At 38.7% G+C, this 23,454-nt stretch overlaps 1 protein-coding gene across 1 annotated transcript; it reads right to left on the bottom strand.

Annotated features, from left to right (window-relative positions):
• Positions 1–4,366: 4,366 nt before the first annotated feature.
• LOC139722537 (all trans-polyprenyl-diphosphate synthase PDSS1-like) lies at positions 4,367–23,401 on the bottom strand. The gene is made up of 7 exons (XM_071633826.1): positions 23,331–23,401; positions 22,473–22,611; positions 21,676–21,787; positions 20,203–20,312; positions 7,339–7,533; positions 6,147–6,227; positions 4,367–4,914 (listed from the first exon to the last, which is right to left on the bottom strand). Exons 1-7 carry the CDS (start codon positions 23,384–23,386, stop codon positions 4,774–4,776), a joined length of 834 nt encoding a protein of 277 aa, XP_071489927.1. The 5' UTR covers positions 23,387–23,401; the 3' UTR covers positions 4,367–4,773.
• Between the last annotated feature and the right edge of the window lie 53 nt (positions 23,402–23,454).

Raw genomic sequence — 23,454 nt, 5'->3', positions numbered from 1 at the left:
CTGACTCTGGTCAGAAAATATATAACGTCCTTGCCTGAGACAGCAGATTAATGATAAAAATTTGGATTGTAAAAAATTGCTCATTCCACACAGGGTCTTTAGAGGTAGTATCCACACATACACACACACAAATACACACAAAGACAAAAATGCACTTATCCTTTGTTAAACCATAGTGGTTGCACAAGGTTACGGGGATTTTAACCCCCCCAACACATATACACTGTATCTGTGATCTTTGGTGTGTGTAATTGTGACTGATTAGAAGTAACATAAGAACCATTTCTTTTTCATACTTTCAAATTCAAAGACACCATATTGGGCAATCATCATTTTCTTCTTTTTTTTTTAAACAACTCCTTAAAAGATGCTGAAATTCCCAAGCTTGGGAGAGAATGCTTACTGGCAAGATCACCTGTGATGTATGTTACAGCAGATATGCCAGACTTTCATCACCGAGTAGACTATCATTTATAGCCTTGTGGCAGTTCCATATAATAACTGCAGAAAGTCTTCAGTACAGACACAGTTTTTAAACGCACAAAATTTGCACACATGAACACGATGAAGCAACACATAGCATGCCTGCATGCCTGAGCAGGTGCTGATAACAAGTGGAATGGGCACACATCCTTCCCATGATATTCAGCCGCTGTGTTTGGAACCCTAGCACACACTGAACCAATGTCTACATGTAGCGACCTCTTAAAATTATGTGACCTATCTGAAGACACAGCCAAAAAAATTCTGCCTAGTATCTGTACGTCACAAGCCAAGCTCTCTGGTGAAATGGTCCAATTGGGTTAACCTTCCCCAATCCAAAGAATGCATATATGATGCAAGTTAAGTTTGACCTAATTTTGTTTCTTCAATTAAGTCCATTGGCGGCACTGATTTCTCGGCATTTAACACAAACTTTTTTCTTTAACTTTTGAAAAAAGTGCCTTACTTTGTTTCACCAGCTTAGAAGGACAGACCAGTTCTTTTTGAGCCTTTTAAAATGATGATTGGTGAGTAATGATGCTCTGTGTCATGGCCGACTAAACTCTGCCAGAAGAGACAAAAGAATCAAGCTTAAGTACAGGCAAGGCACCCAGCAAAGGGATGACCCTCTAAGGTTGGAATCAGTGGTGGTAGTACCCCACCCCTACCCCTTAGGAAGTCCTCCAAACTCCAATCAAACTCCAGGTGAAGAGAGCAATCGATATCAACACAGCATGTGTCAAAATAAACTACAAATACCTTCATGTTCAGCCGTGAGAAAAGAATATCTAGTTTTTGCATAAATGAGTGGTGCAGGGGGGGGGGGGGGTTCATGTTACCTCTCAAGAATAGGGTCAAGCTATCATAGAAATGTTCTGCTACAGTTGAAAAAAAAAATACAAATTAACAAAAATATAAAAATGCACAATGCCAAACATCAACAAACAAGTCAGTTTTAACCTCGACATCTCCCTTTCCCTGTAGGACACAATGTCTTGGCATATGAGGTCAACAGGGAGTCTGAGAGGCAGACTAGTGAGGCTTTACCATGGCAACCAACATTCACACAGGAAAACCAGGGGAGGCTCCACAGAGCAATCAGATGGTTACTCGCACATTACATGAATCTTGGTATGCACAAATAGTTCTCAAATCAGGGAAACGTTTTACATTCTCTTGCCACAACATAACAAGACATTCAACTTTTAGGAAGCCTCCTGTAAAATCAGGCTGTTCAGTACACTATATATGACAGTGTCAAATGGCAGGGCATTGCTCTTAAAGGGATGGTATATTATTGGTGGAGATGAGGATTGAGCTTTTAACTTTTTGTGTGATACTAAGAAACCACTTATGAAATGTTACAGAGCATACCATTCTAAGAAGACTTCAAAATATATTTGATGAGAATTGAGTTTGGAATGACTGAGATATCCAAAAACAAATTAAAACAAAGCGATCTGAATAAAAGGTGGGTCCCACCTTTTATTAGGATCCCTTTGTTTTGGATATATCAGCCATTTCAACACCAATTTTTTATCAAATAAACATCGCATTCCTCTTGAAATTACATGCTGTTTCATATTTCATAAGAGATTTCTCATTCTCTCACCAAAAAAAGAAAAAAAAGTTAGAAATCTGAAGCCAGGTCTAAACTAAAACTATACCATCCCTTTAATACTCGATGCTGATTTCGTCCACTGTACTGCATGGTAAGACACAAGCCTCTTAGTGGATGATGTTCCTGCATATAATCAAAAGAACCCTGAGATAGGCATTGAGAATAGATGACAGGAAGTTATGAATGTGCTGGAGTCGCTTGCCTGACCACACAGAGCTACGGAAGCATCAATGCCTGCTAGCAGCTCATTGTGCAATCTCATTACGATGACTGCAGCAGCTACAAGAGTCTACAGTACAGAGAGGTGTCTATCCATGCCTATAAAACAACAAGACTTATCACATTGTCCGGAGGTACGGATGAAAAAAGAAAAGGCAAAGAGTTGACTCAGATGGGAGGGCATGAGACATATCAAATATTGACAAGAATACTGCACAATACAGTCCTGAGTTACACTAGCCTTCACTTCACTCAAATGAGTACCTACTAGCACATACATGAATTTGTCATGGGTGTCTATGCATTTTAACATTGCAGACTACATTTCTTTCCTGCTTTGTTAATTTTCACTGTCGGGCCATCTCTCTGGGATAAAGGTGATGTTGCGTAGATACTACTCTCTACCTAGATAACAAATGCCTTGTTACAAAGCTATGTAACTATGTATCACTAAAGTTAAGTACAATCAAGTAAATTTGCAAAAGACTGGACAATATCCAGCTATTTGGTACAATACATAGGAAAATAATTTCTGTCAAACGTATGATAATCCTTTCACATGAATTTAATCACCAAAGAATACTGTAAAACCAGAAATGTTCATGTGCATTTTCATTTCACAAAAGCCAAGATTCGCAAAATTAAAATGCACACAAAAGTTCTTGTCTACATTATATGCACTGAAAGCTAGTGACAATTCGCGAAACATTTCCAAATTGTGCAAAAGGCCATTGGCTCCCATTCGCAAAAATTTCATGCTGCGAAAATATCTTGCTTTACAGTACTGATCTCCACTTAAGGTATGCTTCCTCTTAACTCAGTGAGTCTTCATAACTATCTCAGTCAACTTTAAAATGATCATTTCATTCATAGCAACAGACCAATGCTATACAATCACTATTTTCTGTTGGTATCACTTTCATCGGCAAAAACATGAATAAAAATGTAAAATCAACATTCACCACGATTACAGCTGACACTTCTCAACAGTTTCACTGCAGTCCCTAAACATCCAGGCTTTTAAAGCCTTATATTGAAAACAATGTATCATTTGTGACGGCACAGAACTCACTGATAACTTCTCTCACAAAAAGTTTCTGGTCATTACTTCCTATACTCACAAATAATGCTTGTCTCTTTAGATAGTAATATCAGGTCCCAATAGGAAGGCTAAAAAGGAAATATAAACACAGAGAGGCAGGCAACACACCATGTGAACACATCTTGATGTCCTTCCAAAAAGGTTTCTCCACCAGCAAACTTTACCACGAGTAAGGGGGAAATTTTCTAGTGCGGTCAACTGTTTGATGGCCGGAAAAATTTCAAAGCACTTCACAGCCCTTCATGCTTAGAACTAGTTTATGGCCAGTGCATACACACAGACACATTCCACTCTTATTCATTACTATTTATTGTTTACCACGTACTATACATTCCACAAATGTATTAGCATAGCCACCACAAAATGAACATGTGAGCAGGTATGATAAAACCATAATAACATCTGCATGATTAGTATGCATGGTCTTCACCAAGTTTCAGCACTAAAATTTGGTGGCCCTAGGGAAGCTGAATGTTCAAATAGTCAGAATACAGTTCCATTATTATCATCATCATCCTTTACATGATGGCAGCAAGGTGAAAAAGTTCCAGCATTGTACCTCTGACCATTAGGGATAAGAGCACTTGTCTGTCTATTTGCTCTTCTCACATACACATAAAGTGTGCACATTGCCATCAAACTTTACCAAATGTGTATGTGAGACACCACCACTGGGTGAGAATGTCAGGAATCAAGGTATGAATAGAGGCCTGTGTGAAGAAGTATGTGCACTTCACCAACAAGCACAGAAGGCAGTACGGCACATAATCATTGCACGGCTACACAGAGGTGATCCTGACCAAGTTGGGGGTGGGGGGGGGGGGGGGAGGGCAGGGAGGTAGAGCTTTATGTATGATTCTTGAAAGAATTCATGGTCTGTTCAATAATGAGTAAATGGATAACATTAATGACTCAATCATCACTGTGTGGAGAATTACAACATCAGACTCATGTAATGTCATACCTACAACAGATAACATACATGACAGCTTTCATCTGAAGAAGACTTTCATTTCAACGAACAGATACAGAAACAAACACACTCTACTAGTGCCGGCTTTCTCTGAGCACATCTCTCAGGTTCTCTCTGGGTACTGCACTAAAGATCTGATGGATCACTCCGACAGACGCATCTACATCTTCTGTAATGCTAAATAAAAAATTCAGAGCATCTACACACTGGCGCCACTTTCACCAACACCTGAGGAAAACTCCCTCTGAGTTGCCAACAGGAGGAAGGACTCCCATCTCAATAGCTCCAACTCATATCACTGCCTACAGTGTCCTACTAGATGCTGGAGTGGGACTAGATTGGTAGATGCTTGTGAGATCCTGGTCCTTCATCCCTTCACTTCTGCCTGGACAGAACTTCCTGAGTGAGGTAGACGAGGGCCCGCCTCTCTGGCGAGTCGGTCAGCCTTTCAATCTGTCGCTGAGCCTCTCGACTGTGCTGCTCCGCCAGGAAGCGGGATTGTCGTATACTGTCCGTCTATGTGCGAGTAAGAGACAGGAAATAAAAGAGATGAATCTTTTTGTATTCAAACTAGTGAATCAAATACACCTGGTTGTGTTTTTCCTGATGTCTGATAAAACTCTTGAAGAGATTAAAAAAAAGGCTAACATTATCCAACCTTCAAAAAATACTTTTCAGCAGCAATGCTTTGTCATGCCCTTTGAATCAATATTGCAACGGAAATCAAATTGTCTCTCATCAGTAGCTTGCAAATGCTGATAGGGTCACGATCTTCACATAGCTGACTCCACTGTTTTTTTTTTCAGGTCTGCAAATTGACAAAAAGAACTTTCATACTGTCTTGCTGAAATGCTTGAGTATTATCCACTTTTGACACCAAATGGCTGATCCCTTCAAGCTGCAGGATATATTTCAAAGGAAATTTGACACTCTTGTTTACCATTGTACTACATTTGAGCAAAGCTCTTTAGAAAATGTTCAACAATTTATTTACTAGTAACTAAATGCAGGTGCATCAATGAAAAGCAACATCTATATCTAACATAGAGACACCATTTACAAATAAAGAAAAACCCTACAAAAACAAGAGTAAAACAGTACTCATATCCAATGGTGACTGATAACTCTTCTAATACAAAACAAACAAGTATAATATTCCAGAATTATGCAACCTGTATTTCACCTGGATGATTTCATAAAGTAGCTTGTACTATGTATGATGTATGGACCAGTGCATTTGAATTGGTTTTTAATCACTATAGTACTCAAATTTTGCTCAGTACAGGCAAGTTGGGACGAGTGTGGTGGAATGATTAGATAACAATGGTTATTTTTTCATAGATACCTCTTTTAGCACATAACCCATTTAAAACAAATGTCATTAACTGCAAAACAAGCATCAGTTCCGTTAGGTCTGTTTATCAACTTTGACCTTTCTTTGTGTCCTTGCATGAACTCAAATGGAAATCAAAACAATAACAGCAGATGGTTGACATTGAAACAACTTTCTGTAGGCAAGTGTTTTCTGACCCATTTGTAACAAGTCCTGTGATTCACAAAAAACATGTTGCCTCAATCACCAAGGTTTGCTATTTCATTTGGTTTTTTTTTCAAAGAACCCCCCCCCCTCCCAAAATCAACAATCACAGGCAAAAAAAAAAAAAAAAAAAGCATCGCCCTTATCCACTCAGATGAGGGATGGCACATTCATTGAACAAATGACACAAAAGAATTAACCCTTCGCTTACGTTTGCGACAGCCTCCCTTGCCTTCTCCACATCTCCTGGGGCGCTGAATCTTCGCATGATCATGTCATTCAGTTCTGGAAACTACAAAGGGAAAAGAGATAAACCAGTCTTTAAATATTCATATTGCAAGAGTGCTCACAGAGTGGATCGGCACAAAAGAACTTTTGAACACAAAATACGCTCGATTTCAAATTGGCTTACTTTTGCATAGTCCTACTTTTGAATGGAACAGAACAATTACACTCCATCAAACTAAAACTCTCATGATGTATTTTTTTTTTGCACAAGACTACATTCATATTGATTTGTATGGTCTTTGTATTAGGTCTATGGACTATTATGATATAACAGTAAACTTTACAAGAGGAATATTCAACACAATAGATTTCTTAAAAATCATTAGCTGGCAGTTGAATGCCAGATGTTGCATACACAGTGGGAAGTCTGTTAAAGCCTTGTCAAAGTGCAATGTAAGCTTATTCAAGCATTTTGGCTTATGAGGAGGTATCTGTTGGACTTTGATAAACTTTAACTTCTCGTAGTAATATAAGGTGTACTCCCCTTTCACAGCAAGCTGTTTCTGAGGATGAGTGGGACTCCCTTTCTCTATTTCACAGCTCTTGCTTTAAAGGAGACCTCCGGATGATTTTCAGATTTTTACATTTGAACAACTATAAATTAGTTATACTGAGGACAGAGTTTCAGAATTTGTGATAATTGGGATGAAGAATAAGAATATTTTCAAAATTTAGAACAATTTGCAATGAACAAGGATGATGACATGGCAGAGTCACCATAAGAATGCATGAGTTGGGGCTCAAGGAAGCAGAACAAAAGAAGAAGGTATGCATAGATTATACACAGGTGAACTTGCAAGCAAGCGGTATTGTAATGGAATTACGCTGCTACATTTCTGAAATATGTGAACCTCCTATGTCATCATCCTTGTTCAGTGTAATTTGTTTACGGTTTTTCAGAGTTTTGTTTCTCTGCTCAAGAACCACAATAAATTCCACAAATCTATATGTGGAGTTGTCGATTTATGTACTACATGATGTGAAATTATGAAAATCTTCTGGAATGTCCCTTTAAGGCTTTTTAACAGCAAAAAGACCTGGGTAAATCAACAAGGCTCAATCATGTCTCAATGGCTGCAAAATTGAAACACAAAATAGCTGATGGAGCAACCAACCTTCTCTGCTGCAAAGAGAACTGGTGCTGTAGCCAGTCCCAGCTTGAGGTCAGCAGAGGTCGGCTTGCCCAGCGTATCATCACTGGACACGAAGTCGAGGATGTCGTCTATAAGCTGGAAGGCCATACCAATGTTGCGGCCGTACTGGTATGCAATCTCACACACGTCTTGACTGCTCCCAGACAGCATGGCCACCTGAAAAGTATGCCATGTTGTGAAACTTATTCAATTCACAAGAACACAAAAATTTATTTACACAAATACATTAAGAATGATAAAAAAATAGTAACGATAATAATAATAGTAGTATGTATAATGGTTATAGCAATAATGATAATAATACAAAGAAGAAAAATGTACATTCATACTGTTCTACACACTGCATTTCTAAGTGCTAAAGAGACAAAGAAGAGCAGAAAGATTTATAGTTTGCGGAAGTTCGGTAAATACACAATGACTTCTTCCTCGGTAAAGATGGTGCTCTCATGGATATATAGATGCAGCTAAAATTGTTCACAACATCTTTACTTAATTACATTTACAAATGTAGGCTTTTGGACACATTGTATTCAGAGGCAGATTCAACAATAAAGCAGTCAAAGCAATCAATTAGGAGGTACATGTACTGCCACACAGTCAGTGAAAAGCTATGGAAAGTCTGTATATAACAGAAATTCGAGTCAGATTGTATGGTAGGAATTAATTTTAGTGAGTAGCCTCTAACAATTTTTGGAGGACGACCTCACATTCAGTGGGAGGCTGAAATGAGTATTAAAAGCTGGCATGATGCAGTGGACATTGAGTTAGATGTCCGACTGTGTTCTCGCTTTGCTCAAATGTGCACTGATCTTGAATACATTTCTCTTTGGGAGAACGTTCCTTTAATCTTTTTTTATCAAATATCCACTTTAACTTCATTGAGAAAACGCCCTTTAGTCTAGATGATAGAAAGCTCATCAGGTCTAGTCCGGGAGCCAGCGGGGGTCAGCCTAGCTGAAAAGGTTACCAATTTTTATGTATAGCAATTTAGTACATATGCCCGTAAGTATGGAAATGCACGTCTGGCTGGTCATCGGTGGTGGGTGTGGCCAAGAGGGCCAAAAAAAGGACCCCTCAAAATTAGGCTAGCCTAGCTGGAAAAGTAACCCCATGAAAACAACTGGAACTTGTTCGTTACACTTACAGGATAAATGAATGACCATTGCCAGACGTTATAAGTGGTGGGGGGTAGCCGCCAGACGCCCTTAAAGACCCAAATTTTTCCAGCTAGGCTAGCCTAGCTGAAAAAGTAACCCAATGAAACCCACTGGAACTTGTTCGTTACACTTACAGGATAAATGAATGACCATTGCCAGACGTTTTAAGTGGTGGGGGGTAGCCGCCAGACGCCCTCAAAGACCCAACTTTTTCCAGCTAGGCTAGCCTAGCTGAAAAAGTAACCTAATGAAACCCACTGGAACTTGTTCGTTACACTTACAGGATAAATGAATGACCATTGCCAGACGTTTTAAGTGGTGGGGGGTAGCCGCCAGACGCCCTCAAAGACCCAACTTTTTCCAGCTAGGCTAGCCTAGCTGAAAAGGTAACCTAATGAAACCCACTGGAACTTGTTCGTTACACTTACAGGATAAATGAATGATCATTGCCAGACGTTTTAAGTGGTGGGGGGTAGCCGCCAGATGCCCTCAAAGACCCAACTTTTTCCAGCTAGGCTATAGCCTAGCTGAAAATATAACCTAATGAAACCCACTGGAACTTGTTATTTACACTTACAGGATATATGCATGACCGTTGCCAGACGTTTTAAGAAGTGGGGGGGGGGGGGGGGGGGAGGGGGTAGCCGCCAGATGCCCTCAAAGACCCAATTTTACCAGCTAGACTATAGCCCTGGCTGGAAAATAGTAACCTCCTGAAACCCACTGGAACTTGTTCTATGTTTGTATCTCACCTGATAAACACTGTCGACAAAGTATTCTGGTGTTCTTTCAATAACTTTCCACACTTTTGAGCTATATGACCACCAAATTCACTCCTCAGATCATCTAATGATTGCTGTCAAGTGTTAATATTGGTGAAGTCCGACTACGTCAACAGTCAAAAAGTCAATGAACTAGGCCTATGCCATTTGAAAATCTCTGTAATCACAAAGTCGATACGTGGACGAGACATCACTTCGCTTTTGCCTTGTTAGATGGTGAATATTTTGTAAGCTTCCGTTTCTAATTCATACAGCACCAGCATACATGTCTGAGAATAGCGGTAAAGAAGATTAGAGTCTTTGGCAACAAGTGCAAAATTAAATTCTGTGCCTTATTTGCTAAACAAACGTGGTAGGAGGACAACGACCTGTTAGGCAATATGGCGGACCAATAGCTCTATATATTATTAGTGTTATAGAATAAATGACAATGATGTAGTTCTGAAGCATACTTTTCATTAGATGCTTTTGCAATGACTCAATGTATACTTAATCGAACTAGGTATATATCCATGACTTGCTCATGAATTACGGCAGAACGATTCGGTGGGGAAAGTTTTCTGTCATGTCATTACGGAAGAAGTGAACGTGTCAATATTTTGCTATTTGTTCCATAATTATTTCTGAAGTGGTTAAATGTTTTTTCCTAAAACATTTTTTCTTTTATATAATACCTACGTTGCATCCAAATGCCTGCTCATTGAAAAAATGCGGGCCATGTATTCAAAGGTCAAAGATCATAGGTTATGGAAGTAGGGCATACATTGTACAACATTTCACTAGGTTGTTGTTGTTGTTTTTGTTTTTGTTTGTTTTTTGGTTTTTTTTTTTTTTTTGGGGGGGGGGGGCATGATTCAAAGTGTCCTAAAACCTTGTATAATACATGTATTTAGTTTTGTAGTCACGACTCTTGCTATGTATGATGCCAAACTCTTCCCGCTCATACAAATGCAGCCGTTTCAGGGAAATAATTATGATAATGATTGGTAATGCTAAAGTGGTTCATACCATTCCATTGATACTAACATGTATAGAACAGAAAGTGAATTTGACAATGGTATATGATATCCGCAATTTACTCTTTGACAGGTTCTATCATCCGATTAATAATGTATAAATTGAATATACAGTAGTCCCCTATTCAGTAACTACGGGTTAAGTTAGATAAGCTGCATTCATTTTGCACGCAACCATGGCGTTATAGCCAAAGATGATTGAATTCTGTAAATCTCTGTGTGCCTGGACAGGATTGGAAAACGAAACAACTTTCTGTGTATAGAACAACGAAACAGAAACTGGTGCATGCATTATTCTCTGTCACTTTGTTATGCATAATGATGGTTTGCTCATTGCAGTTCCGGAATCTCAGCTCGAGGGACTCGAATTGATCCCAAATCAGTCGGCATGCGTGTATCACCCAAAACAATATCTGAACACAATTATAACTGCAGTCCTCCATAGTCTGTATTGGTTGCCGATAAGGGCTGGTATCAAGTTTGATTTTCATATTATTTACAGTACCTTGTATTTAAATGTTTTCATCGAAATGCCCGTATAAGGTATGCGTATCTCAGTGAACTCTTTAAACCATAGTTGTAATCTACGTGCCAAGAATCTCATGTTTTCAATAAGCGTGAACTCCAAGACATGTCGTGATAAGGACTTTAAGACAATAATTTATTGGCATCGTCATTATAAAACGAATTCCCCTTTTACAAGACACGTTTTAGATTTTAGATAGAAATATGGATTCGTTTGAATGCATACAAACAGCTTCTTAAATCCTCTTACATTTTGTTTTTAAGATATGGTGTATACTTCAGAAGTGTAAGAAGCATGCTCTTGTTTTAGAGGCTTTGAGTACTGGTAAGAAGCATATGTTATTCTTATAGATTATGTGAATAAGTACGCATTCAAGAACGTTTTGAATAAAACGTATCCAGACAACTGCATATCATATTTTCACCTCTTCCTTCATGCAGATGCATGCTCTTGCCGAGAAGGTTAACTGTTTGATAGATATAGTGCTCACCTTATTGAAAAGGTAATTGGGTAAATTTTTGGTTTCAGTATATTATTCAAACACAACTAAGTTAACTTTTACATTAACATTTTCACAACTCACAAATTCCACACGCACACACATTTCATGATTCACAAGATCCAAGTTACACTAATCCTATTTACTTTGCAGAGTGCAACAACAACATAAGTTATATACTGAGCAAATAGGCTTACATCAGTTCGCACTATTCAAGGTTTAGAGTAGTTAAGGAACTAAATCGTACCCGATTATGTGATGCTAAGTTGCACCTTGAGATGATGGGCAATATTGCCCCTATAAAGGAGCAGGCAGTGACACTGACTTGCTCCTTTAAAGGAGCAATTTTGCAGCAGTCATGGAGCAAATAAGCACCACATAGGTGCAACATCATACCAATAAGGCACAAGATTGCACCCTCAAGAGAGGGTACGTTCTTGCATCCTTCGGGCATAAAGTTGCACCTAAAGGTACGAGGTTGCGCCTTTTTCAAGGGGGCAAAGTTGCTCCTGAGGGTGTAACTTTCACCCTTTCTTGCGGGTACAAAGTAGTACCCAAAGTTCCAAGATTGCACCCTCAAAATAAGGCACAATCTTGGAACTTTGGGCGTTTCTTTGCACCCTCACGAAAGGATGTAAAGTTGCACCAAGATGTAAAGGCTACACGGGGTGCAAAGGTGCGCCGAAAGGTAAAGGGTGCAAGATCGCACCCTCAAGAAATGTGCAACTTAGCACCACTTAGTGTGGGTAGAAAGATGCACCCTCAAGAAGAGGTGCAATCTAGCACCTCTTAGTGTGGGTGGAAAGATGTACCCAAGGGAACATTTTCGCACCCTCAATAAAGGGTTCAACTTTGCACCCTCTCTGCAGTATTATTTTATACACACGTGAATTCCTTGTTCCTGTGAGCAACGTTTAATACGAGCGTGACCCAGTATTAGACACGTGTCAAGCCTTTGCAGACACAGAATTTTTTTCTTCATATTGTTTAAAGGTCTTTTAAAACAAATTTAAATATATATTTATTTCTTTTAAGTTAAGAGGAGCAAATGTGGAGATCATGACCTGTGATACATGTTACGGGAAGTCTATATTTTTATATGTACTCGTTTTGTTTTTTTCAACTACAAGGAATTACCTATGAGCTAATTGGATAAAGAAGCTGAGCATTCCTTTTTTTTCATCAGTTAATGTCAGTGCTGGTGTATTATTCTTGAAAAGTTGGCATCTAAATGTCCTCCAAACCAAGTACTTACTGTATAAAATTATATTCCTGTGAGTTACGTTTCTTATGACCATGACAGATCTGTAGACACGTGTCATATCAGTGGTTACAAACACTAAGTTTCCTTTGCTTTCATCGTTATCAAGAAGCGATTTTGAACAATTTCAGATGTTCTGGTTTTTTCAATTTCGTTACGAGAAGGCAATAACTAGAAATATCACTTAAGGTGATTAATACCCCCGCTCCGTGAGGACAGTCTTACCCAAGGAATGATCTTTCCTTGATCTTCTGCCATTTAAAGGGGCATAGTCCCGGTAGTGTAGATGGCGCTGTTGATGATACTGCCGAAGATTACCGAAGTAGAGCTGTCATCAAGAGTAAAGTGCGTAGGTGTTGCTAAGTAACGTTGCCTTTGTTGTCTTCTCTGCGCATCGCGCAGTCTGTAGTAATGCCAGGGTGCGTGCATATGTGCTTGTTATTATGACATCACAAAAGAAGTTTGCTAAAGCTGTCATCCCCCTCAGCCGAATCATGAGCCGAACTGTGATCGGACCACTGACTACAGTGAATCGGACTTCTTCGGACTCGGGAAAGTGGGCCAAAGCGTAAGCGCCAAAAGAAGTCGATAGCGTAGGTCTTTATAGGAAACTTGCGCCGTGCGCCCGCGTACGCATTTGACTAAAACACGGGGACCATGCACCTTTAAATGCCGTTACCATGGCAACACAGCTTCCGAATCGTCTGAAAAATATGTCTTGCACATCTTCCCACCAAGACTATTGTGTGTGCCACATTTCATAAGCTTTTGTCAAAAACTGAGGAAGTAGTTCAATCCACAAGATCTTTCCTTGATCTTCCACCATTAATATGCCGTTACCATGGCAACGCAGCTTCCGACATGTCCCAAAAATATGTCTTGCACATCTTCCTACCAAGACCAATGTGTGTGCCACATTTCATGAGCTTCAGTCGAATACAGAGAAAGTAGTTCAATCCGCAAGATCTTTCCTTGATCTTCTGCCATTTATATGCCGTTACCATGGCAACGCAGCTTCCGACACGTCCGAAAAATATGTCTTCCACATCTTCCCACCAAGATCAAGGTGTGTGCCACATTTCATAAGCTTTGGTCAAAAAACTGAGAAAGTAGTTAAATCCGCAAGATCTTTCCTTGATCTTCTGCCATTAATATGCCGTTACCATGGCAACGTACTTTTGGGTACTGTCAAAAAATGCGTCTTGCACATCTACAACCAAAGGCACACATCTGTACCAAGTTTCATGGAAATTGGGCAAAAACTGAGGAAGCAGTTTGCAACACAAAATTTTCCATCATTTTGGCTCATAATATGTGAGCTGTTACCATGGCAACATACTTTTTGTCACTGTCAAGAAATGTGTCATGCTGACCTATATCCTAAGACAAACATTCAATATGAATTCCATGAGAATTGGAAGAACACTGAAGAAGCAGTTTTGCCATGAAGCATTTTGCCCTATATTTTACCAATAACATGCCGTTATCATGGCAACGCACTTTTTGCCACTGCGGAAATATGTGTCTTGCACATTAACATATTCAGATGAACATCTGTACCTAATTTCATAAAAATTGATCAAAAACTGTGGGAGGAGTTCGCGACGCAAGATTTGTACCCATTTTTGCCCATAATATGCCGTTACCATGGCAACGTACTTTTGGGTACTGTCAAAAAATATGTCTTGCACATCTACAACCCAAGGCACACATCTGTGCAAAGTTTTATGGGAATCGGTTGAAAACTGAGGAAGTAGTTCGCGACGCAAGATTTGCAACGGACCGACCGCCCGACCGCCCGACCGCCCGACCGCCCGACCGACCGCCCGACCGTCCGCTGATTCCTATATACCCCCTTCAAACTTCGTTTGGCGGGGGTATAATGATTTCATGTAAAACATGTTAAGGAAAGTTGATTGTTTGATTATTTTATCATTACTCATCTTCGTCTTCTCAACAAGAAGATGATACACATGAGCTCATTTGCTAAAGAAGTTGAAGAATGTTTAATTGCTGGTAGCCACGTAGGGGCTTTTGTCATAACATTTTGCATCTTAATCCCTCGAAGCTAATAAGTACATGCAGTATTAGTTTATAGATAACATGATATTTTTGTTGTTGTTGTGAGCTTATTCATATGAATTTTAGACATGTTCTCATATGTTTCTGTCATATGCTTTACTGAAGAACAGCAAATGTTGAGTTTATTGGCAAGAGAGGTTGATCATTACTTTACATTTAAGTTCATTGAAGTGCCGGAGCATAAACTTTTCTTGAAATATTAGCATCCAAAACCCTCCAAACCAAAAACGTGCAATACTAGACACAACAGGAATTCCTTGTTGCTGTGAGTTATGTTTCTTAAAAACACTGATTTTTTTTTTTTGCTGCTTTTGCAATGTACTATGTTCAAAAACACTCTTGAACAATTTTCAGATTTCGTTTCTTTCTTAAGAGAAGAAAATGGTGAGGTCATGTGAAGCATGTTCCTGTAAGTTTTATTTCGTTAATAATTTTTCTATACCCATCTCCTCAACCGTAAGGTGATACGGTACCTAAAAAGTCATAGGCCAGAGGTGTTGAGCTTTACTTCCCCTTTTTAAAGTAAATTTAAGAGCTGGGGCATTATTTTTTTAAAAGTTGGCATTTTAAGCTATGTACACCGAGGACAAGTCTTACTGAATGGATTTCTTGTTGCAGTAGAATTGTATTTTTCATGAGCTTGATGGAGTATTAGACAATTGCTAATGTCCAAAGAGTTCATTTGCCAAGTTTTGACTGTCTTTTGTTTTAATCATCAGGGGTTTGTTTTATCATGGTCATAGAGGAAAGAAACTTACTCTCTAAAAACAATCGAGTGAAAATATTCACTCTTAAAAGAGTGAAGACAAAAAACAGTGAATTTAGAGTGGAATTGGAGTGAATTTTGAGTGAAAATGTTCATTTTCACTCAGTTTGGAGTGACCTCAGGGATCACTCGAAGATTTTGGAGTGATCCCTGAGGTCACTCTAAAACGAGTGAAAATTAACATTTTCACTCAAAAATCAATCCAATTTCACTCTAAATTCACTCTTTTTTATATTCACTCTTTTAAGAGTGAATATTTTCACTCGATTTTTTTAGAGAGTAATTATTTAAAAAAGCCTTCATATAAGAAGAGATACTGTAGGATACAATTTCATCAAAAGTTGTGATTTTCAACATTTCCAAAATGCAATTGATGAATATTTCAAATAAAGTAGTTTTTGGTTTTTTTTCACGTCAGTATGTTATGATACCCGCGGGTTTACGCCCATCCCACCAATTTCCATCCGGATACTGTACCCGGCCCTGTTTTTTTGTTTTTTGTTTTTTATTTTTGTTTTACACTGCAAAGAAAATGAGAACACTGATGTTTGAGAAAAATCCCGACATGTTTGATTGGGCAATTCTTTTTTTATGTCTATTATTCTTTCCAAATAAGTTTTTTGGTTATCACTGAGGACAAATACAGATACCCTACTTCTTCTACCAAAACCACAGCACTATATATTCTCATATTTCTACAGTATTTCGTCTCAACACTTGCCCTATTGATATTTCAAAGCATGTTTCCCTGTGCGCTCAAGAAACTCCCCCATTAAAGGAGACCTCCGGGTGATTCTCAGATTTTTACATTTGTACAACTATGAATTAGTTATACTGAGGACAGAGTTTCAGAATTTGTGATAATTGGGATGAAGAATAAGAATATTTTCAAAAAATAGAACAAATTGTAATGAACAAGGATGATGACATGGGAGAGTCACCATAAGAATGCATGAGTTGGGGCTTAAGGAAGCAGAACAAAAGAATAAGGCATGCATAGATTATAGACAGGTGAACTCGCAAGCAAGCGGTGTTGTTATGGAATTACACTGCTATCATTTCTGAAATATGTGAACCTTATAGCTGGTAAAATTGGGTCTTTGAGAGCATCTGGGGGCTACGCCCCACCACTTAAAGCGTCTGACAACGGTCATGCATTTATTCTGTAAGTGTAAGAACAAGTTCCAGTGGGTTTCATGGGGTTTACTTTCCTAATATTCAGCTAGGCTAGCCTAGCTGGTAAGAGTTTGGTCTTTGGGGCGTCTGGCGGCTATTGTCTGGCAACAATCGTTAAATTATCCTTTGAGTGTATCACAAGAACAAGTTCCAGTGGGTTTCAGGGGGTTATTTTTCCAGCCATATATAGGCTAGTCTAGCTGGTAAAATCGGGTCTTTGAGGGCGTCTGGCGGCTACCCCCCCCCCCCCCCTCCCCACCACCACCACCATTTAAAACGTTTGGCAACGGTCATGCATATATCCTGTAAGTGTAAAGAACAAGTTCCAGTGGGTTTCACAAGGTTACTTTTTCAGCTAGGCTAGCCTAGCTGGAAAAATTTGGGTCTTTAAGGGCATCTGGCGGCTACCCCCCACCACTTAAAATGTCTGGCAATGGTCATTCATTTATCCTGTAAGTGTAACGAACAAGTTCCAGTGGGTTTCATGAGGTTACTTTTTCAGCTAGGCTAGCCTAGCTGGAAAAATTTGGGTCTTTAAGGGCGTCTGGCGGCTACCCCCCACCACTTAAAACGTCTGGCAATGGTCATTCATTTATCCTGTAAGTGTAACGAACAAGTTCCAGTGGGTTTCATGAGGTTACTTTTTCAGCTAGGCTAGCCTAGCTGGAAAAATTTGGGTCTTTAAGGGCGTCTGGCGGCTACCCCCCACCACTTAAAACGTCTGGCAATGGTCATTCATTTATCCTGTAAGTGTAACGAACAAGTTCCAGTGGTTTTCATGAGGTTACTTTTTCAGCTAGGCTAGCCTAGCTGGAGTTGGGCCTTTAAGAGCGTCTGGCGGCTACCCCCCACCACTTAAAACGTCTGGCAATGGTCAATCATTTATCCTGTAAGTGTAACGAACAAGTTCCAGTTGTTTTCATGGGGTTACTTTTCCAGCTAGGCTAGCCTAATTTTGGGGGGTCCTTTTTGTGGCCCTCCTGGCCACACCCACCACCGTTGACCAGCCAGACGTGCATTTCCATACTCAGGGGCATATGTACTAAATTCTCAATCAATATTTTTTGAACCTATTGCTGAAGAAGAAATTATAGATATTATTAAGAATTTGAACGATAAAAAAAGTTCAGGATATGATGGAATTACAAATTTTCTTTTGAAAAATGTTTTAAACGAAATCATTACTCCTCTTACATACATTTTCAATCAATCCTTACTTAATGGCAAAGTCCCCAATAAGATGAAGGTCGCAAAAGTTGTCCCTATCTTTAAGAAGGGACAGAAAGATTTGGTGAATAATTACCGACCAATTTCTTTGTTGACTTCAATCTCTAAAATTCTCGAAAGGGTGGTTTCCACACGATTATTAAAATTTCTCACAAATCATAACATTCTGTCGGATTCTCAGTTTGGTTTTAGAAAACATTACAACACAACCCATGCTTTACTTACTTTTATAGATAAGGTAGCTCATGCTATAGATAGTTTTGAACATACAATTGGAGTTTTTCTTGATTTTTCTAAAGCTTTCGACATGATAGATCATGAAATCTTGTTTTATTAATTATGTCACTATGGAATCCGCGGTACCCCCTTAGAATGGTTTAAGAGTTATTTAACAGAAAGAAAGCAATTTGTTAATATCAATAGCCATGATTTGCAATTAAAGCCTATTTCATGTGGAGTCCCGCAGGGCTCCCTCTTGGGCCCACTTTTATTTATAGTATACATAAACGATCTTCCAAAATCATCGCAAATTTTGTCATTCATTTGTTTCGCCAATGACACAAGCTTGTTTTTTTCACATCGAGACCCTAATGCATTAATAAATATGATGAATACTGAGCTCAAGTCCGTGCAATCCTGGATTTATGCGAACAAATTGTCCTTGAACATAGAAAAAACTCATTATATGGTATTTAGTAATTCTTTGAATGTTGTTCCATATGATATCAAAATAAATGATTTATGTTTAAAGCAGGATAATAATACAAAGTTTTTAGGGCTTTGGATTGACCAAGAATTATCCTGGAAAACTCATGTTAATTTTGTAAGTAAAATTTTGTCTAGAAATATTGGGATTTTGAATAAGCTAAAACATTTTTTTCCTGTTCATATTTTGCAGAGTATATATTCTTGTTTAATATCTCCACACTTCAATTATGGAATTTTGGCGTGGGGAAATGCAATTCACTCATTACTAGATTCCCCTCTCCGTATTCAAAAGCGTGCAATAAGAATCATAAACCACGCCGGATATTTTGCCCATACCAATTGTTTTTTCCATCAAAACAGAATTCTGAAAATTTCAGACTTATTTTATTATAATCTCGGAATTTTCATGTATAAACTAACAACTAATGAATTACCATCTGTTTTTATCCACATGTTCAAAAGGAATCGTTCTATCCACTGTTATCCCACTCGCCAGAGTGACGCCTATCACCTTCCCCGTACTCGCACTATTTTTGCAAAGAAGACAATTATATTTACTGGACCCAGATATTGGAATGATCTCCCTCTAGATATCACTTCTTCCTTATCTTTATTCACCTTCAAACGCAAATTAAAACAGTTATTACTTAGTTGATACACACTACCAAGCCTTTAGCAACCTTTTTACGCTCCCAGTCTTTTGTCCTTGTCCGCAGCACCAAGTTACTTAAGTTATTTCATGGTACTGATACAACCTTTTAATAATACAGCATTTTTGTTATTCAAACACTGCGAGATTTGTATGCAGTCTGGTTTGTGCGATATCTATGTGGTTCATTAGTTTATTACTCATCTATTTTTTTGTACTGGTGTAATTTTTGTTGGTCAAGACAAACATATCCGTTCTCCGTGTAAAATTATATGCCTATGAACTCGGGAACCTACAGTTTTACAAGCTTTAAAGCTTTTATGTAGGCCCCATCATATTTCTTATACTTACTAGTGACATTTTCATACGATGTGACCATGTACATTTGTGTCAAGTATATTTTCTTTTTCTTTTTCTTCTACAATCAAAAGACATGATTGTATATATTTTGTACTCTTGTTTTGTTGTCAATAATTTTGTAATGTCATCATTGAGAAAATGGAAATATGAAATAAATTTGAACTGAACTGAACTGAACTAAATTGCTATACACATAAAAATTGGTAACCTTTTCAGCTAGGCTGACCCCCGCTGGCTCCCGGACTAGTCCCTCTTATATGCAAACGGTCACATAGATGACCTTAAGATCTTTCCAAACATTAAAGGAGTATTCATTATGAGTCTATTTCCATGCACATTACTGGTACAAACATTGCTAATACAGTAGAAGTAGAAGCTTTCACAAGTTGGGCCAACATCACTGAGCTTCTCTTGTTGATGCTATCGCAGAGCAGAGATACATGATCAATATGTCCCTAAATATTTGAGTGTTATTATTTTCTTGATGGTTCAGCAGAGTACAAAATTCCCAGGTTTCCACATCACAAAATCTTCCAACTTTACAGCATGGTATAACACGATTTTCAAACATCATCTCACATTCATCAATTCTCCAATTCACTGTCAATGTACTAACCGCTCTACAACTGTGTGCCATCAGGCTAGCCGTCTTCTTGTACGTTTTCAGGAAGTAGTGTGAGAATCGCTCATTCTCATTGTCTTTGGCTCCAAGTTGCATAAATTCTCCTGAAATATAAGAAACAACATCAGGGGAGTTTGTAATGATGTACATTGCATGTTCATAGCTAATCATGTTAAGATTGTGCTACAGGAGCAGGTATATGGGGGTAACAGGTTGTTTCCAAATACCTGGATTAATTGTTCCACCACAGACACAAAGTTCAAGAGCTAATATAACATTTGTTCTCCTTTATTATCTGCATTTCTCTGACTATAATGATTTTTGGAATAGGAACATTAGTTTACTTTAAAAGTGGATATTTTCGCGCAACTTATTTTTCGCGCTTGGCCCGGTAAGAAGAGTTTGGCATGTTTTTAATTCCGCGGAATCAAGACATTACGCACAGGAACATATGGCAAGCAAAATATTTGTGTGCTTTTATTTTCGCTCTAGTTTTTGGTTGTGCGAAATGCGCGAAAATTACAATACTGCGAAAATTTCCACTTTTACAGTAATCAAATTCAGAAGATAGGATTTCAGACAATTTCTCATGAGATGCATTTAAGTAAAAACATTTTCAATAAACTTGAAGTCATGTTCAACAAGCCTGGTTATGAAGCAAGCATGATAACTGAACTTAAAAGCTGTTCCCTAGTACCCAGTTTGCATCATATGCTTTGAGATGTGCATGAACATTCAAGAATTTTCTGCAAAGCTGCAACAGCATTTATTTCTCCAAATCTTGTCTGAAATCCAAGGACTATGTCACAAAATTCTAATAAAATCTTAGCAGTAAATATTTTCACTGTTATAAAAAAGACACATCTGAAACTTGTTATGCAATCATCTTGGCTCCTGTACTTGATCAATCTTAAATTCACGACTCATTGACAAGGGTTACTGTAAGGCTTGCACTGTATGGCTGGTACACTATTACAACCATGTTTTAACTTGACCTGTTTGTAAAGAATCTATTTGAGAAGTACCATCTCTGTATTTCACTCAACTTCTTCCACTATATACAGACACTACACGAATAAAGTGTTAAGTCAATGATGTATTCCATACAACATCTTCTGCAACATACAGACACTATGTTAATTGTAATGTCTAGTCAACAATGGGTGTACAGGATAGCAGGGTGATTACCACTGAAATCATTCATGCTATGTGCAATGCCATGATAAGATATTCCGTCATCAACATCCTTGTGTTGCAACTCGGTCTTCTTCCTTTTTTACTCTCTTGATTAACCTCAAAGCTTGACAGTAACACAAACACAAACACAAACACACACACACACACACACACACACACACACACACACACACACACAGATGCACACACACACACACACACACACACACACACACACACACACACACACACCAGTGATTAAAAAAAGCCAGAGGTATCCTACAAGCCCACCTCTCACTAGATCCTCGATGACATTTGACAGGACTATGACAACATCCGGGTCTCCTATCCTCGCCAAGGCCTGCGATGAGATGGACAGGACAAAGTCACCTGCGAGAATGGACTAGAGTAAGAGAACAAAACAAAATTCCAATAATTAGTATTACTGTATACTCCATATATTTTGCAGTGGTTTTTAATACTTTAGTGAGTTTCATAAGTTTCAAAATTATAGCATAGCACATTACTGGCTCCGAAGGATAAGCAAAAGGATCTTTAAAGGTAGGCAAAGTTTGTTTCTGGGAAAGGCATGATACACTGTACTTGTATTACTTCTTATACTGTCACTGTGTCTCTCAATTGGAAAATTGACCACTTGCTCAATTGTCTTGTGAGTCCTGATTCCCAAAATATAATGCTCACAAATGTACATGGTGCAAAGGGTATGGTTTGATGAAGTGATGTGATCGAAACATTATAACTGGATATGTTTCATCCAGATTTTTCTGTTACAACTATTGCAAATATAGCACTAGCATGTAACATTTTATAGTGATGATAATATAACCACATTTATATGCGCATATCACCTCAGTCTCTATGAGCTCAAAAATACATGTAAGAACAAGAGGAAGGGTGCAGATTTACACTGAGCTTTCATTGTTGTTAGCAAAAGCCTTCCTAGATCAGAAAGTTTTTACAGCTTTCTTGCAAACATCCAAGGGACACCGGAAAACCTCTTGTCCATGTCTGCAAGACATGGCTTCACAAACTTGAAGCAGGAAGGAGAAGGTAATTTCGAGTGGCACCTTTCTTTGGCCGAATAATTCATTGATGGACATCTTCCCTCTCCTGGTGTCAGCCGCATCAATGACATCATCATGCATGAGACTTGCCGTGTGGATCATCTCGGCTATCATGGCTATCTGCCGCTGGGGTTCGAGGATCCTGCATTGTGTGTGAGAGGAAAAAAAACCCATCTGTTTCCTAGCAAATCTGGGGTCACTCTCACTACTATTCTACATTGTTCACAGTCAGAACACCCTTGCAACATTTGAGTGAGTTGTCCCTGCTATGTCATATGACATTAGGGCTCTGCAGTTTGAAACACTTTTTCCATGGCATTACATAATCAGCATCATAGCAGTTCATGACCAGAGTCCTAATTACAAATATCATAATGTTACAGTAACAGCAAAGGTTTATCATCCAAGGGACCTGATCGATTGAACTGCTACTGTTTTGTAACGTGCAGAGTGTAAACAACCAATTTGCAGATTTTAGCATATCAAAACTGCTTGCTTTATAAAATACAATGCTGACACAGTATGGCTGCATCAAGGCAATGGTCAGTAACTACCAGTACCTCAGTTTGTTGAGTAGACATTAAATTGGCAGATAAACATAATGCTCTTGAAATAAAACCCTAGTATCAACCTGTGTAGATGTATCTCTCAAAGAGAAAACACTGAAATTATAACTTAACTCCCCCCACAACAAAACAAACAAAAACAAACGATACCAAACACAATGCTGCACACTGGCACTGGTCCAATGGTCCCTGACCAGTAAAAATCCGACAGACAGGTTGGACCAATAGAAAAAATGGGTCAGTGTGCAGCCCTGCCAAACAAAGTTTACATTCACACTACTCTAAATTGGCTTACCGGTCTGGAATGGAGTTGTGTATATTGCAGACTCTGGACATCAGCAGCACAATCATCGGACGTACCGACTTGCCCTTCCCATCAAAATAATACTGAGACACCTCATTCAGCTCAGGACTGGCTG

Source organism: Diadema antillarum, unplaced genomic scaffold (genome assembly GCF_040938485.1).
Source record: "Diadema antillarum isolate AM-2024a unplaced genomic scaffold, OU_Dant_1.0 scf00000167, whole genome shotgun sequence".
NCBI classification, from domain to species: domain Eukaryota; kingdom Metazoa; phylum Echinodermata; class Echinoidea; order Diadematoida; family Diadematidae; genus Diadema; species Diadema antillarum.
Note: the sequence above shows the minus strand (reverse complement) of the source record. Positions and strands in the feature narration are given on the sequence as shown.

Bases quoted from the DNA above. Each gene is read 5' to 3' on its own strand.
- LOC139722537 (XM_071633826.1), bottom strand. From the start codon at position 23,386: ATGATTGTGCTGCTGATGTCCAGAGTCTGCAATATACACAACTCCATT. The intron at 22,612-23,330 runs GTAAGCCAATTT...CACACAATGCAG, and splicing joins CACAACTCCATTCCAGACCG to GATCCTCGAACCCCAGCGGC. The intron at 21,788-22,472 runs GTGCCACTCGAA...CTCTTACTCTAG, and splicing joins AATTATTCGGCCAAAGAAAG to TCCATTCTCGCAGGTGACTT.